At 45.8% G+C, this 12446-nt stretch overlaps 1 protein-coding gene across 5 annotated transcripts in view; it reads right to left on the bottom strand.

Annotated features, from left to right (window-relative positions):
- The window catches only part of MEAF6 (MYST/Esa1 associated factor 6), a 34635-nt gene extending 22189 nt beyond the window's left edge, over window positions 1-12446 (bottom strand). For all 5 annotated transcript variants that reach the window (XR_009258231.1, XM_058718032.1, XM_058718029.1 and 2 more), the window contains exons 1-4: window positions 12291-12446; window positions 10765-10880; window positions 7850-7937; window positions 7655-7700 (exon numbers count right to left, since the gene is read on the bottom strand). Coding sequence is in view for 4 of the 5 variants with exons in the window: in XM_058718032.1 (XP_058574015.1) it covers window positions 7655-7700; window positions 7850-7937; window positions 10765-10880; window positions 12291-12380 (340 nt within the window). In the remaining variant the exon portion in view is untranslated. The remainder of the gene's footprint in view (window positions 1-7654; window positions 7701-7849; window positions 7938-10764; window positions 10881-12290) is intronic.

The following is a 12446-nucleotide window of genomic DNA, read 5'->3' as shown; positions in this document are numbered from 1 at the left end:
TAAGCGTCGGACTCTTATTTATGGCTGAGGTCATGATCTCACGGTTTGTAGGTTCGAGCCTCACACTGGGCTTTGCACTGTGAGTGCAGAGTCTGCTTGGGAGTCTCTCTCTCCTCTCTCTTTCTGCCTCTCCCCTGAACTCTTTCACTCTCAAAATAAATAATAAAATAAACTTAAAAGACAAAAAAGAAGTGAAGCTCTGTCTAAAAAAAGGGAGATTAATGGGCAAAACAACTGTTTACTCATTTTGGACCAGTTGCTACGGGAGTACTGGGTAAATGGATCAGTTGGTCATATTCTATAAGTACCTGTGTGGAAACACATACAAAAGAGTGAAAATCAAATCAAAGCCCTATGAATGGAGAATCCACCTGTGTTACCTCTCTGAAGAGGTAACATCCCAGGGAGTAACAGATGTCCCGAAGGACTGATCTGGATATTAAGTATCATGGGAGCCAGAGAAGAAAGAGCGGATTGTTCAGGGAAAGCTTCACTGAGGGGGTGGAATTTAAACTGGGCCTTGGAAAGTGAGAAGCCAAAATAGGTACAAAAAATAGCACAAGCAAAAGTGCAGAGGTGAGGAAACATAAGGTACATTTTGGACAAATGAATCAAGTATCTCTTGAGCAGACGCCTTGAGGATTGAGAGGAGAAATGGAAAGACAGGTGAAGAGCCGTGACTGGGGGGCGCCTGGGTGTCTCAGTCGGTTAAGTACCCAACTCTCGGTTCTGGCTCACGTTATGAATGGTTTCATGGTTCATGAGTTCAAGCCCCACACTGGGCTCTGCACTGACAGCACAGAGCCTGCTTGGGGTTCTGTCTCTGCCTCTCTCTCTCTCTCTCAAAATAAGTAAATAAACTTAAACAAAGAAAAAAAAAGAGCCATGAGTGTCAGATTTAGGGATCTGATCGAGGGAGACAGTATGAGGTGATGGTTAAGATATGTGACTTGTTGCTGAATCTTTCAGACCCTGTTCCTCCATCTGTAAAATAGGACACTTCTCTGTACTGAGTATCTCTTATGGACAAGGCATTGGACCAGACACTGGAGCTCCAGCAATGTTCCCTACTTTCAAGGAGTCTATAATCTGTACTTATCCCCAAGAAGTAGCTTTAAAGAATAAATGAGATAATGCAAGGGTTTGCATAGTGTCTGCAACACAATAAGTGTTCCAATCTCAATATCCTTGAGATCCATAAATATGCAAGTCAAATTCTAACACAGTAGACAATTTGCCATAAAATAGTTGTTACCAGGACATAAGGAGAAGTCATCGAGCCATTTCTAAACAGAGAAGTGACATTGAACAGTGAATGTTTACTGAGTTCTCTGTATAAACCCATGTTTTAGGATTATCAGGCTACAAATGGTTTATAATAGGGACTGTAGCCAGGGAGACTAGATTAAACACTGCTAAAACACCAAGTGCAACCACAGAGTAAGAATCATGGTCTTTTTTGGGCTCCCGGAAGCAGGGGAGGAGTGAGGCCAAAAGGGCTGGGTTACAGCACTCCGAAGTACAGCAGCAGTCAGGCAACCCTGTGGTGCTGTCACCAGGAAAAGACACCTGTTTGTTTCTCCCCGACACAGAAGAAGGCAACTCGGGTTTTTTTGGTTTTTTTTTTCAATTTTTTTTTTTAACATTTATTTATTTTTGAGACAGAGAGAGACAGAGCATGAATGGGAAGGGTCAGAGAGAGAGGGAGACACAGAATCCAAAACAGGCTCCAGGCTCTGAGTGGTCAGCACAGAGCCCGACGCGGGGCTCGAACTCACGGACCGTGAGATCATGACCTGAGCCGAAGTCGGACGCTTAACCGACTGAGCCACCCAGGCGCCCCAGGCAACTCGTTTTTAGAGTAAAGAATGCCAGGTTTGGGGGTGCCTGGGTGGCTCAGTCGATTGAGCATCTAGATGACTCTTGATTTCAGCTCAGGTCATGAGCCCAGGGTTGTGGGATCGAGGCCCACCTCAGGCTCTGTGCTAAGCGTGGAGCTCTGCTTGAGATTCTCTCTCTCTCTCTCTCTCTCTCTCTCTCTCTCTTTCTCTCTCTCTCTGCCCCTACTCACTCTTTCTCAAAAAAAAAAAAAAAGAAAAGAAAAAAAAACGAATGCCAGATTTTGATTAAGTGTAATAAGCCTACAAATGAGACACTTTACTTATTAAAACAACAACAACAACACCTACTGAATAGTGCTAGGCACTAACTTCTTTTCAGCACAAAAACTTTAAAGGAGGCAAGAAAGATACCCAAAATAATGCTTCATGCGGCCCTTTACTTATCCACTGGAATGATGAGAACACTCAGGGGAGATGTGGTTTGATGAAAGCTTCAGAAGAGTCTGATAAAACAGTATCAACTATGCTGATCCTTTAAAGGAAACTGGATAAAATCTGCCTGCTTGTCTTTTACTTTATTCTTTTTACAAAAACACACAACGCCTCGCTAATTTGCCTAAAATTCCCCTTGGGAACCATGCTAATCCACTCTATCATCCTAGTTTGGGTAGGTAGGCCAAAGGAAGCAGAAAGCAATGCATATTTTTATTATTTTTTTTAAATTTTTTTTTTCAACGTTTTTTATTTATTTTTGGGACAGAGAGAGACAGAGCATGAACGGGGGAGGGGCAGAGAGAGAGGGAGACACAGAATCGGAAACAGGCTCCAGGCTCCGAGCCATCGGCCCAGAGCCTGACGCGGGGCTCGAACTCACGGACCGCGAGATCGTGACCTGGCTGAAGTCGGACGCTTAACCGACTGCGCCACCCAGGCGCCCCTATTATTTTTTTTTAATGTTTCTTCCTTTATTTTTTTTTGAGAGAGAGCGCAAGTGGGGTAGGGGCAGAGAAAGCAGAAGGCACAGAACCTGAAGCAGGCTCCAGGCCTCTGAGCTGTCAGCACAGAGCCTGACACGGGATTAGAACTCACAAACCACAAGATCATGACCTGAATCGAAGTCGGATGCTTAAACAACTGAGCCACCCAGGTGCCCCACAGGAATGCATTTTTTTTAAGACGTTTATTTATTTTGAGAGAGAGAGAGAGAGAGAGAGAACACAAGAGGGGGAGGGGCAGAAAGAGAAATTCCCAAGCAGGCTCCTCGCTGCCAGAGCAGAGCCCAGTGTGGGGATTGATCTCACAAACTGTGAGATCGTGACCTAAGCAGAAATCACGAGTCAGATGCTTAACCAACCGAGTCACCCAGGAAGCCCAAAAGCAATGCATTTTAAAAGAAAATTTTCAGAATGGTTTGGAAACAAAATGCCAAAAGTACAAAACTCCAAAATCCTTGCGATCTAAGAATGTGCAATTCAAAATCTAAGACAGAAAAAAATGTTCAGTTCATCACCATCAAAAAACAAGAACACAGGAGTCATTCCACAAGATCTGTTACACAGAAATCTGGAGACACTGGAGAGCTTCTATGCAAAGGAAGAAGTGCAAAAGGCAAAGGAGAGCATTCCCCTCGTGGAATGAAAGCTTGGTTTGAATCACCTGGCTCTTTCAGGGACCTTCAACTGGGTTTAAAGTGATCCAACCACCCATCAGAAGAAAACATAAAATCTTTGGAAGATAACAACTTCATCCTCACTCTCAAATTACTCAACAAGTAGTTTAAGTTACAGTGAGCGGTACACGGTCAAAGATAAGCACACAGGGAAATTAGACTTTGGAAGCAAACTACAACAGAAACAGGTCTGTAAAGACTTCACAGGTTGGGGAGGCTGGGTGACTCAGCTGGTTAAAAGTCCGACTTTGGCTCAGGTCATGCATGATCTCACGGTCCGTGAGTTTGAGCCCCGCATTGGGCTCTGGGCTGACAGCCGAGAGCCGGGAGCCTGCTTCAGATTCTGTGTCTCCCTCTCTCTCTGCCCCTCCCCTGCTTGCACTGTCTCTCTCTCTCTCAAAAATAAATAAAAATTAAAATAACTTTTTAAAAAGACTTCACAGATTGAAATTGTTATTATTGTTTTATTTTTGAGAGAGAATATGCACACGCACAAGTGGGGCAGGGGCGGAAGGGGGAGAGACAGAGAATCTTAGGCATGCTCCACACTTAGTGCAGAGCCCAACGTGGGGCTTGATCCCACGACCCTGGGATCATGACCTGAGCCAAAACCAAGAGTCAAACGTTCAACCGACTGAGCCACCCAGGCGCCCCCACAGAATTACACATTAAACACAGAATGTACAGAATTAAAAACAGAATCTTGTACAACAAGCAGGCTTACTCTGCTTAAAGAAACAAAAGGCAAGTTTAAAAATAATTGCAGGGAAAGCTACTGAAAAATTACATAGCAGATTTTAGAAATAATTAAGTGGGATTTTGGAAATTATAAATGTAATAAAAAATTTAAAAATCAAGGAAAGGTTGGGGCGCCTGAGTGGCTCAGTCGGTTAAGCATCCGACTTCGGCTCAGGTCATGATCTCATGGATCATGGGTTCGAGCCCCGCGTCGGGCTCTGGGCTGACAGCTCGGAGCCTGGAGCCCGCTTCAGATTCTGTGTCTCCCTCTGTCTGCGCCTCGCTGCTTGCACTCTGTCTCTCGCATTGTCTCAAAAATAAATAAACATTTAAAAAAAAAAAAAAATCAAGGAAAGGTTTAACAGCAAGTCAGACTCAACTGAAAGGAGAATTAGTAAACTGGCAGGCGGCCCAGAGACAAAGACAGAAGACACGGAGGAGTGAATAAAAGACCATGTAGGATAAAATGAGAAAGTTTAACATACAGTTAAGTAGAGTGGGAGAGGAGAGGGGAGACAGCATGCAGCAAATGCATCATCTGAAGAATACTGGGCATTTTCCAGAACTGATGAAAAATACCAAGCTACAGCTACAAGAAGTTCAACGAAACCCAAGCCAGATAATTAAAAAGAAATTCATACTTAGACACATTGTAGTTGACTGTAGAAAATCAAGATGGAAATAGACTCTTAAGAAATAGCAGGAGTAGGGGTGTTCAGTGGCTCAGTCGGTGAGGTGTCCAACTTCGGCTCAGGTCATGATCTCGTGGTTCGTGAGTTCGAGCCCCGCGTCAGGCTCTGTGCTGACAGCTCGGAGCCTGGAGCCTGCTTCGGATTCTGTGTCTCCGTCTCTCCCCGCCCCTCCCCCACTTGAGCTCTGTCTCTCAGTCTCTCTCTCTCTCTTAAAAAAAATAAACGTGAAAAAAAAAATTTTTTTAAAGAAATAGCAGGAGGAAACGGTAATGACAGGTGGTGAGACGGAACACAGCAGAATTACTTTAAAGGGGCTCTGACCATTTGAATTGATGAACTCCAGTATTTATGTAATTCCCTATTCCAAAAAGAAGCCAAAGCCGCTTACCAAGATTCGTATAATAAAATCCATACAGTAAATTTATTTATTTATTTATTTATTTTTAATTTTTTTTTTTTTAACGTTTATTTATTTTTGAGACAGAGAGACAGAGCATGAACGGGGGAGGGTCAGAGAGAGGGAGACACAGAATCTGAAACAGGCTCCAGGCTCTGAGCTGTGAGCACAGAGCCCAACGCGGGGCTCAAATTCACGGACCGCGAGATCATGACCTGAGCCGAAGTTGGCCGCTTAACTGACTGAGCCACCCAGGCACCCCACATACAATAAATTTAAAATGAGACGAGTAAAACACAGAAGGACAGAAGACGTCCATAAGCTGGATGCAGTAGTAAAGATTCATTCCCAGAATGCATGGTCTAAGTTTGGATTTGCTTTCTAGAGGAGAACCACACATTTGGCTTTAAACATTTTAGCAGCTGGGGTGCCTGGGTGGCTCAGTTGGTTAAGCGTCTGACTTTGGCTCAGGTCATGACCTCACAGTCTGTGGGTTCGAGCCCTGCATCGGGCTCTGTGCTGACAGCTCAGAGCCTGGAGCCTGCTTCCAATTCTGCGTCTCTCTCTGTCTCTCTCTCTCTCTCTGCCCCTCCCCCTGCTTACACTCTGTCTCCCTCTCTGAAAAATAAATAAACGCTAAAAAAAATTAAAAAATAAAACATTTTAGCGCCTACACAAATCAAGTCCATCATCAGATTTTCACTAAAAACCAACTAGTTGTTCGGGGAAAACAACTAGTCCTAAAAGACATAATAATTAGTAACGGTAATAAACATCTGCAACATCGTATTACAATAAATGCAGTGGCACATTTAACGGGACCAAAATGTAATTCATCAAATGCAGCTTTAGAGGGAAGACCAAGGAAGACCAACAGGATCTATCCCAGGGGCGTGGCCCAGGTCCAGGGGGAAGATCTCAGGGGAATGGAGGCCTGCACCTGTTTCCGAAAATCTTTAATACGTAAGTGCTGGTCTCAGCCAAGCTTCTGCAAGCAGTGGCATTGAGCGTCATTCCTTCACGAGTACCTAGGTGTGTACTTGTGTGGCTAGTGAAGTACAGGGCCAGATGCTGAGCTACGCACTAAGCCAGGAGGAGGATTGTAGGCTCTTGTGAAAACTGAGCAGTCAGTAATCATTCCATCTCCACTCACAGCGGTGGGGTCCAGGCTGTTCCTTAACCAGTCTTGTGACTTCAGAGAGCAGATAACACTAGCTCTATGTCCTAGAAGTGGCATTAACTGAAAAGAAATAGGATTTAACGTATTTGAGCCATAGCAAGAGAAAAATCAAAAGGACTTGCTATAATTGTTGAGGATGGCAGAAAGGAGTCAAAGATCCATACAGAGTTTTGAATGAGGGGGAACGGAAGTACCAAAACAGAAAAAAACTGGGCAGACAAGTTTTGAAGGTAATAGAACGGTTCCACCTTAGATAAAATGTTTGAGCCTGAAAATCTGAGTGGAAATGACTCGCAGACATTTTCTAGCATTTTCTACATATTTAGAAATCTGTACCCAGAGGTAATAATCAAAGTCACAGTGTAGTTCTAATTCCCAAACTACCAAAATCCCTTCTCCTCCAAATCACTGGCCCAGTGCAGACACAAGAACCAGATCCTACAAGATACATCATCTGAAAGAAGCACACAGCCACAGTACAAAAAGCGGGTTATGCTTTGGAGTGATTCAGTGCACAGGAAGAGTGTTCAACACAGCTACACCGAGTCTGACTTGGAAAGATGAATGTATAGATCTATATCCTATCACTTGACATCAGCAGAGAATTAGACTGTATGGCTTACGTTTGGAGCATGATACAATGTCTTTACAAAGTAAATACTATCTACTCTCTGTTTTATATTTAAGAACACTCAGGTACATTCTGTTCCCACGACCAGATTTTCCTAAGAATTATTAAATTGCGAACATGGAGATTTATCAGATATATCCAAAATTTTCCATGAGAAAAGGTTTTCTTTCTAAGTTAAAAAAAAAAAAAAAAAAGAAATTCCCCTAACACTTAGCAGTGGGGAAGACCTGTCTTTGTGTCTTTGAGCAGGGGAAGTCACCCTCTGCATGACAGAAGAGGCAGGAGGGACATGATAGTTTCTTCCTCAAAAAACAAACAGGCCAAGAAATAAACAAAAGGACACGATTAACGAGACTCTAGAGGGTGCTTATCTTCTAGAAAGGAGAGGCAAAAGTATGAGAGATGTAGTCTTGAGACCTACAGTTGGATACGAGTTAAATACAAGGGCTCCTGTAGCTTAAAAATAAAGTAGTAAAACAGTAAAAAAAATAAATAAATAAACTTACTCTTTTCAATGAGCTGATCCTGAACTCCTGCCAACGCGCTCACTGCCTAAAAGACAAGAAACCACCCGTTACTAGAAAAATTATCAGAGCCCTCAGGAGAGCACTCGGACAGCAGGGAAAGGGAAAACTCATAGGAATTTAACTGAGGTTTCCCTCAACAATGGGCCACAGAAAGAGTCCCCCCACCTCACTTACAGCTGCTGAAGTAACTGAGGATTTACTGAAGAGCCGCTCAGCTTCCTTAAACTTCCGGTTCCTTCGATCGTTTTTGCTATTGGAGTTTCTAAAACACACACAAGAAGCTTCGTAAGCAGCAAGCGGAGGACGGCCCTGGATGTAAGGTGTAAGAACTCTCTCTCTCTCACTGTCTCTCTTAGACAGAAGAGAGACAGCCTCTGGACGGAACGCCTCCACACCAGGTGGATGGACCAAAACGTCCGTTATCCTGAATGCCCGAGGGGACAGCAATGGCTTCCAACGCGGGACAGGCTCCAGTGGTTCACGACCATTTTCATTTTAATATGTATTTACTTTAATACTTACTCAAAACAACCGGCACAGACGAGTGATATGAAATGTTTCTGTCAGATAAGCTTAATTTTTAAAAACTGAAGAACAGACCAGGGTTCCTTAAAGAAAGGGCTGGTATCAGTTCTGGAATAAGGAAAAGGTGAGTCTGAGACACCACATTGGGACAGAAAAGAACCAAAATGCTCAAGGACTGATAGGGTCATGTCGAAAGGACAAAGGCATCAGCAGGAGGAGGTTCCCGCTGGCCGCGTTTGGGACAAACTAAGCATCAAAGAGGATAATGGCGGGTGTGTTTGCTTTGTGAAAAGTCACTAAGCTGTGTATGTATGATGTGTGCAATCCTCTGTATATATTTCAATAAGTTTATACTAAAAAAAAAAAAGACTCTACAATGCAAAAGTGACAGTACTAGATTCCAATACGCTGATTTTTTTTTTTTTGTTTTAATCTATGGGTCTGTAGTGATACTAAAGAGAGAGGTCTGGAAATACAGAATGAAAGGGAGAGAAGATAAGAAGGGAAGATTCATCTTTCCAAATGCCAGTAAGCCATGTACACAAAGAATAAAATTAGAATCAGCAGTCTGTTAAGTGATTCAAGTAAAAATCAACAAAAGATACTAACATTGCTGAATAAAAATGTGGAGGATCGCAATATATTCACACCGTGTACAAGTACAACCTCCAAACTACTTACGAATTACAGAGAGAAAAATGAATTAAAAAAAACATTTTTTTTTAATGTTTATTTATTGTTGAGAGACAGAGACAGAATGTGAGGGGTTAGGGGCAGAGAGAGAGGGAGACACAGAATCCGAAGCAGGCTCCAGGCTCCGAGCTGTCAGCACAGAGCCCGGCGCGGGGCTCAAACCCACAAGCTGTGAGATCATGACCTGAGCCGAAGTTGGACGCTCAACCGAGGGAGCCACGCAGGCGCCCCAAGAAAAAACGAATTTTTAACAACAGAGAAATCAGATGCTCAAACTTAACAGTACCAATAATGGGGCAATCTGACATCATGTGCCTCCCAATATAACAGAGGTAAATGACACACGAGGCACACAAATCATTTTTGCCAGAAACATCTAAAGGCTCCCTCATGAGGTCACGAAAAGAAAAATCTGGAACTGGGACAGTCTGCAAGACAGTGTCATCAACAACAACTTCACCACTAACAAGGGTGGGAGACTGTCCTATTATCAAGAGACTAAAGAGACATAACAGCCAAATACAATACACGAAAACTGCCTGGATGGAAACAAGGGCAGCCAAGCATGCTGGGAACAATTAGGAGAATGTGAATAAAGGCTGTAGGGGATGATACTATTAATGTAATGCTAATTTTCTATGTGTGGTTAACTGTAGTTAGGTAAGAAAAATATTCTTAGGAGGTAATTGCTGACATAATTAGGGGTACAGTGTCATGATATCCGCTTGAATGGCTAACAACAACAAAAAGTATGGGGGAAAGGGAAGATAGAACTATAAAGGGGTAGCAGGAGGGAGAGCTTCCCAGCGATGAAATACTTCTGTATCTCGACTGCAGTGGTGGTTAGAGGAATCTACACACAGTGACGGAATTACACATACACATTGTACCAATGTCCATTTCCTGGTTTTGCTATTGTGCTGTAGTTACATAAAACCCAACCATTGGGGAAAAGTGGGTGAAGAGTACACGGACCTCTCTAATATTTCTGCAACTTCCCATGTGCCTGTAATTATATCAAGACTTTTAAAACTTTTAAGTATATATAGGTTTGTGTATGTTTACACGCATCAGAAAAAAAAGAGAGAGAGAGGCAAAGGTGGCAACATGTTAACAAGTGATGAATGAAGGTGAAGGATATCAAGTGTGCACAGTTCTATTTCAATTTGAAATATTTCAAATCGGGGCGCCCGGGTGGCTCAGTCAGTTAAGCATCCGACTTCGGCTCAGGTCACGATCTCATGGTTTGTGAGTTCAAGCCCCGTGTCGGGCTCTGTGCTAACAGCTCAGGGCCTGGAGCCGGCTTCCAATTCTGTGTCTCCCTCTCTCTCTGCCCTTCTCCCACTCACAATCTGTCTCTTTGTCTCAAAAATAAACATTAGGGGCGCCTGGGTGGCTCAGTCGGTTGAGCGTCCGACTTCAGCTCAGGTCACGATCTCGCGGTCCGTGAGTTCGAGCCCCGCGTCGGGCTCTGGGCTGATGGCTCAGAGCCTGGAGCCTGCTTCCGATTCTGTGTCTCCCTCTCTCTCTGCCCCTCCCCCGTTCATGCTCTGTCTCTCTCTGTCTCAAAAATAAATTAAAAAAACGTTAAAAAAATAAATAAAATAAACATTAAAAAAAAAATGAAATATTTCAAATCTGAAAATTTTCAAAAAGCTTAGCAGGTTTTCCCTATTTCCCAGACGTAGGATTTGTCTACAATTACTCAGTGAGGAAGTGACCGAGCCAAAGTCTAAGCTCAACCCCAGACTGCCTTCCACACCAGCACTTTGCTACTGCCTCCCTGCAAAGGTGCTACCAAGAACACATATAGCCCAAAACGCAAATATTACTAGAGCACCATACAAACACCACAGGCTTCTGACACTCACTTTTGGTTGGTCAGGTACCGATCCCAGCCACGAATAATATTGCCATACATCTGAGTGTCTTCCAGGTAGCTTCCTTCAAAAGCATAGATCTGTCTTTCCAAGTTTGCCAGTGTTTCCTGGGAGAGGAAAAACAAGGAAACGGATAATGCCTTTTAAATGCAGCGTCCGACTTCAGCCAGGTCACGATCTCGCGGTCCGTGAGTTCGAGCCCCGCGTCAGGCTCTGGGCTGATGGCTCGGAGCCTGGAGCCTGTTTCCGATTCTGTGTCTCCCTCTCTCTCTCTGCCCCTCCCCCGTTCATGCTCTGTCTCTCTCTGTCCCAAAAATAAATAAAAAACGTTGAAAAAAAAAAAATTTAAATGCAAACATTAACCCCGACAGAATCAAATTCTCTGACACTAGCCTTAGACACTCAAGCTCCATTACGCTAAGCCCTGGTGGAAAGACATGACATGGGGAGAGGAAAGCTGTTTTAGATTAAGACAATCTAGACCTGTCTTGTTGGAACCCTTGGAGAACAGAGGGGAAGGGATACAGCCTGTCTCCAGAAAAATGCACAAAATTTTGCAGATTCTTCAGAGGGTTCATGGAAACCCAGTTGTCAAGAACCCCCGCTCAGGCAGAACGCGGGCAGTCTCCACCCCCACGCGCAAAGGTATTGCTACTGAAGAGAGGAAAGGGTGAGCAGCCTTCCAGCGCCAACTCGCTCCCCTCCCCGCGGGCTCAGAAAGAAGGCCGGCCCTGGGCTGTCAGTTGCCATGGAAACCTGGAAGGGCAGCTTCAGGTGAGATGGCCCTCCCCCGTGCCCAAGCCAAAACACGGGGGAGGGGGTGGCCACCAGGGTGGATAGGACCCGGGGTGCATATCACAGTTCTCAATTCCCTGGGCTGAATCCCTTCCCCTCGCCTGTCAGCTTCTGGATGTTCCCCCAAAATATCACAGCCATGCCCATCAAAAACCCCATCCAACGGATCTCCTAATCCTCAGAAGGACATGCGCCCCTCCATCCTCCAAAGGCCAGACTGGATGACCGTGTCCCCCTCCCACACTCGCCTCTACGCCACCCCCTCCAAGCCACTGGCAAGACTGAACCGGTCTCCTACGGCCCCCCCGACACGCCCGACCCCAGCCCTCAAAGAACATGGACCTGCCGCCCTCACCCACCCCGCAAAGGCCAAGGACACAACCGCTCCCAACCCCAAAGCTCACAGACACCTTTCTCGAGCTCCCACACTGAAGCCCCCCATCCTCAGGTGCCTTCCCGCCTCCACGCCCCCGCCTGTCCCGGCCCCCTCCCCCTCTCTGCTCCTTGCCCCGCCCCCCGGCCCCAGCTCCCGACTCTCGAGCCGCGCAGCAGAGAAGCCGAGGCACCGGCGGGCCGCAGAACGCGCAGCCGGCCTCAGGCCGCCGGGCTCCCGGGCGCCGCGTTGCGCCCGGGGAGTAACGGCCTGGAGCGATCGGGCGGGGCCCTGGAGGCGGCGGCAGGCGCGGGGCCCCCACCGAGCGCCCCCGCTGTCGCTCTCTCACCGCCAGCTCCTGCTTCCGCTTCACGAGCTCCGCCAGCTCCCGCCGGGTGTCCGGGATCTGCGGCGGCGCCGCCTTGTTGTGCATCGCCATGTTGGGCTTAGGCGGGCGGCGGCGCCAGGCGGGGGGCGGTCCCTGCGCGCCGCCGCCCGCCAGGGG

This window comes from Neofelis nebulosa, chromosome 2 (assembly GCF_028018385.1).
Source record: "Neofelis nebulosa isolate mNeoNeb1 chromosome 2, mNeoNeb1.pri, whole genome shotgun sequence".
NCBI classification, from domain to species: domain Eukaryota; kingdom Metazoa; phylum Chordata; class Mammalia; order Carnivora; family Felidae; genus Neofelis; species Neofelis nebulosa.
Note: the sequence above shows the minus strand (reverse complement) of the source record. Positions and strands in the feature narration are given on the sequence as shown.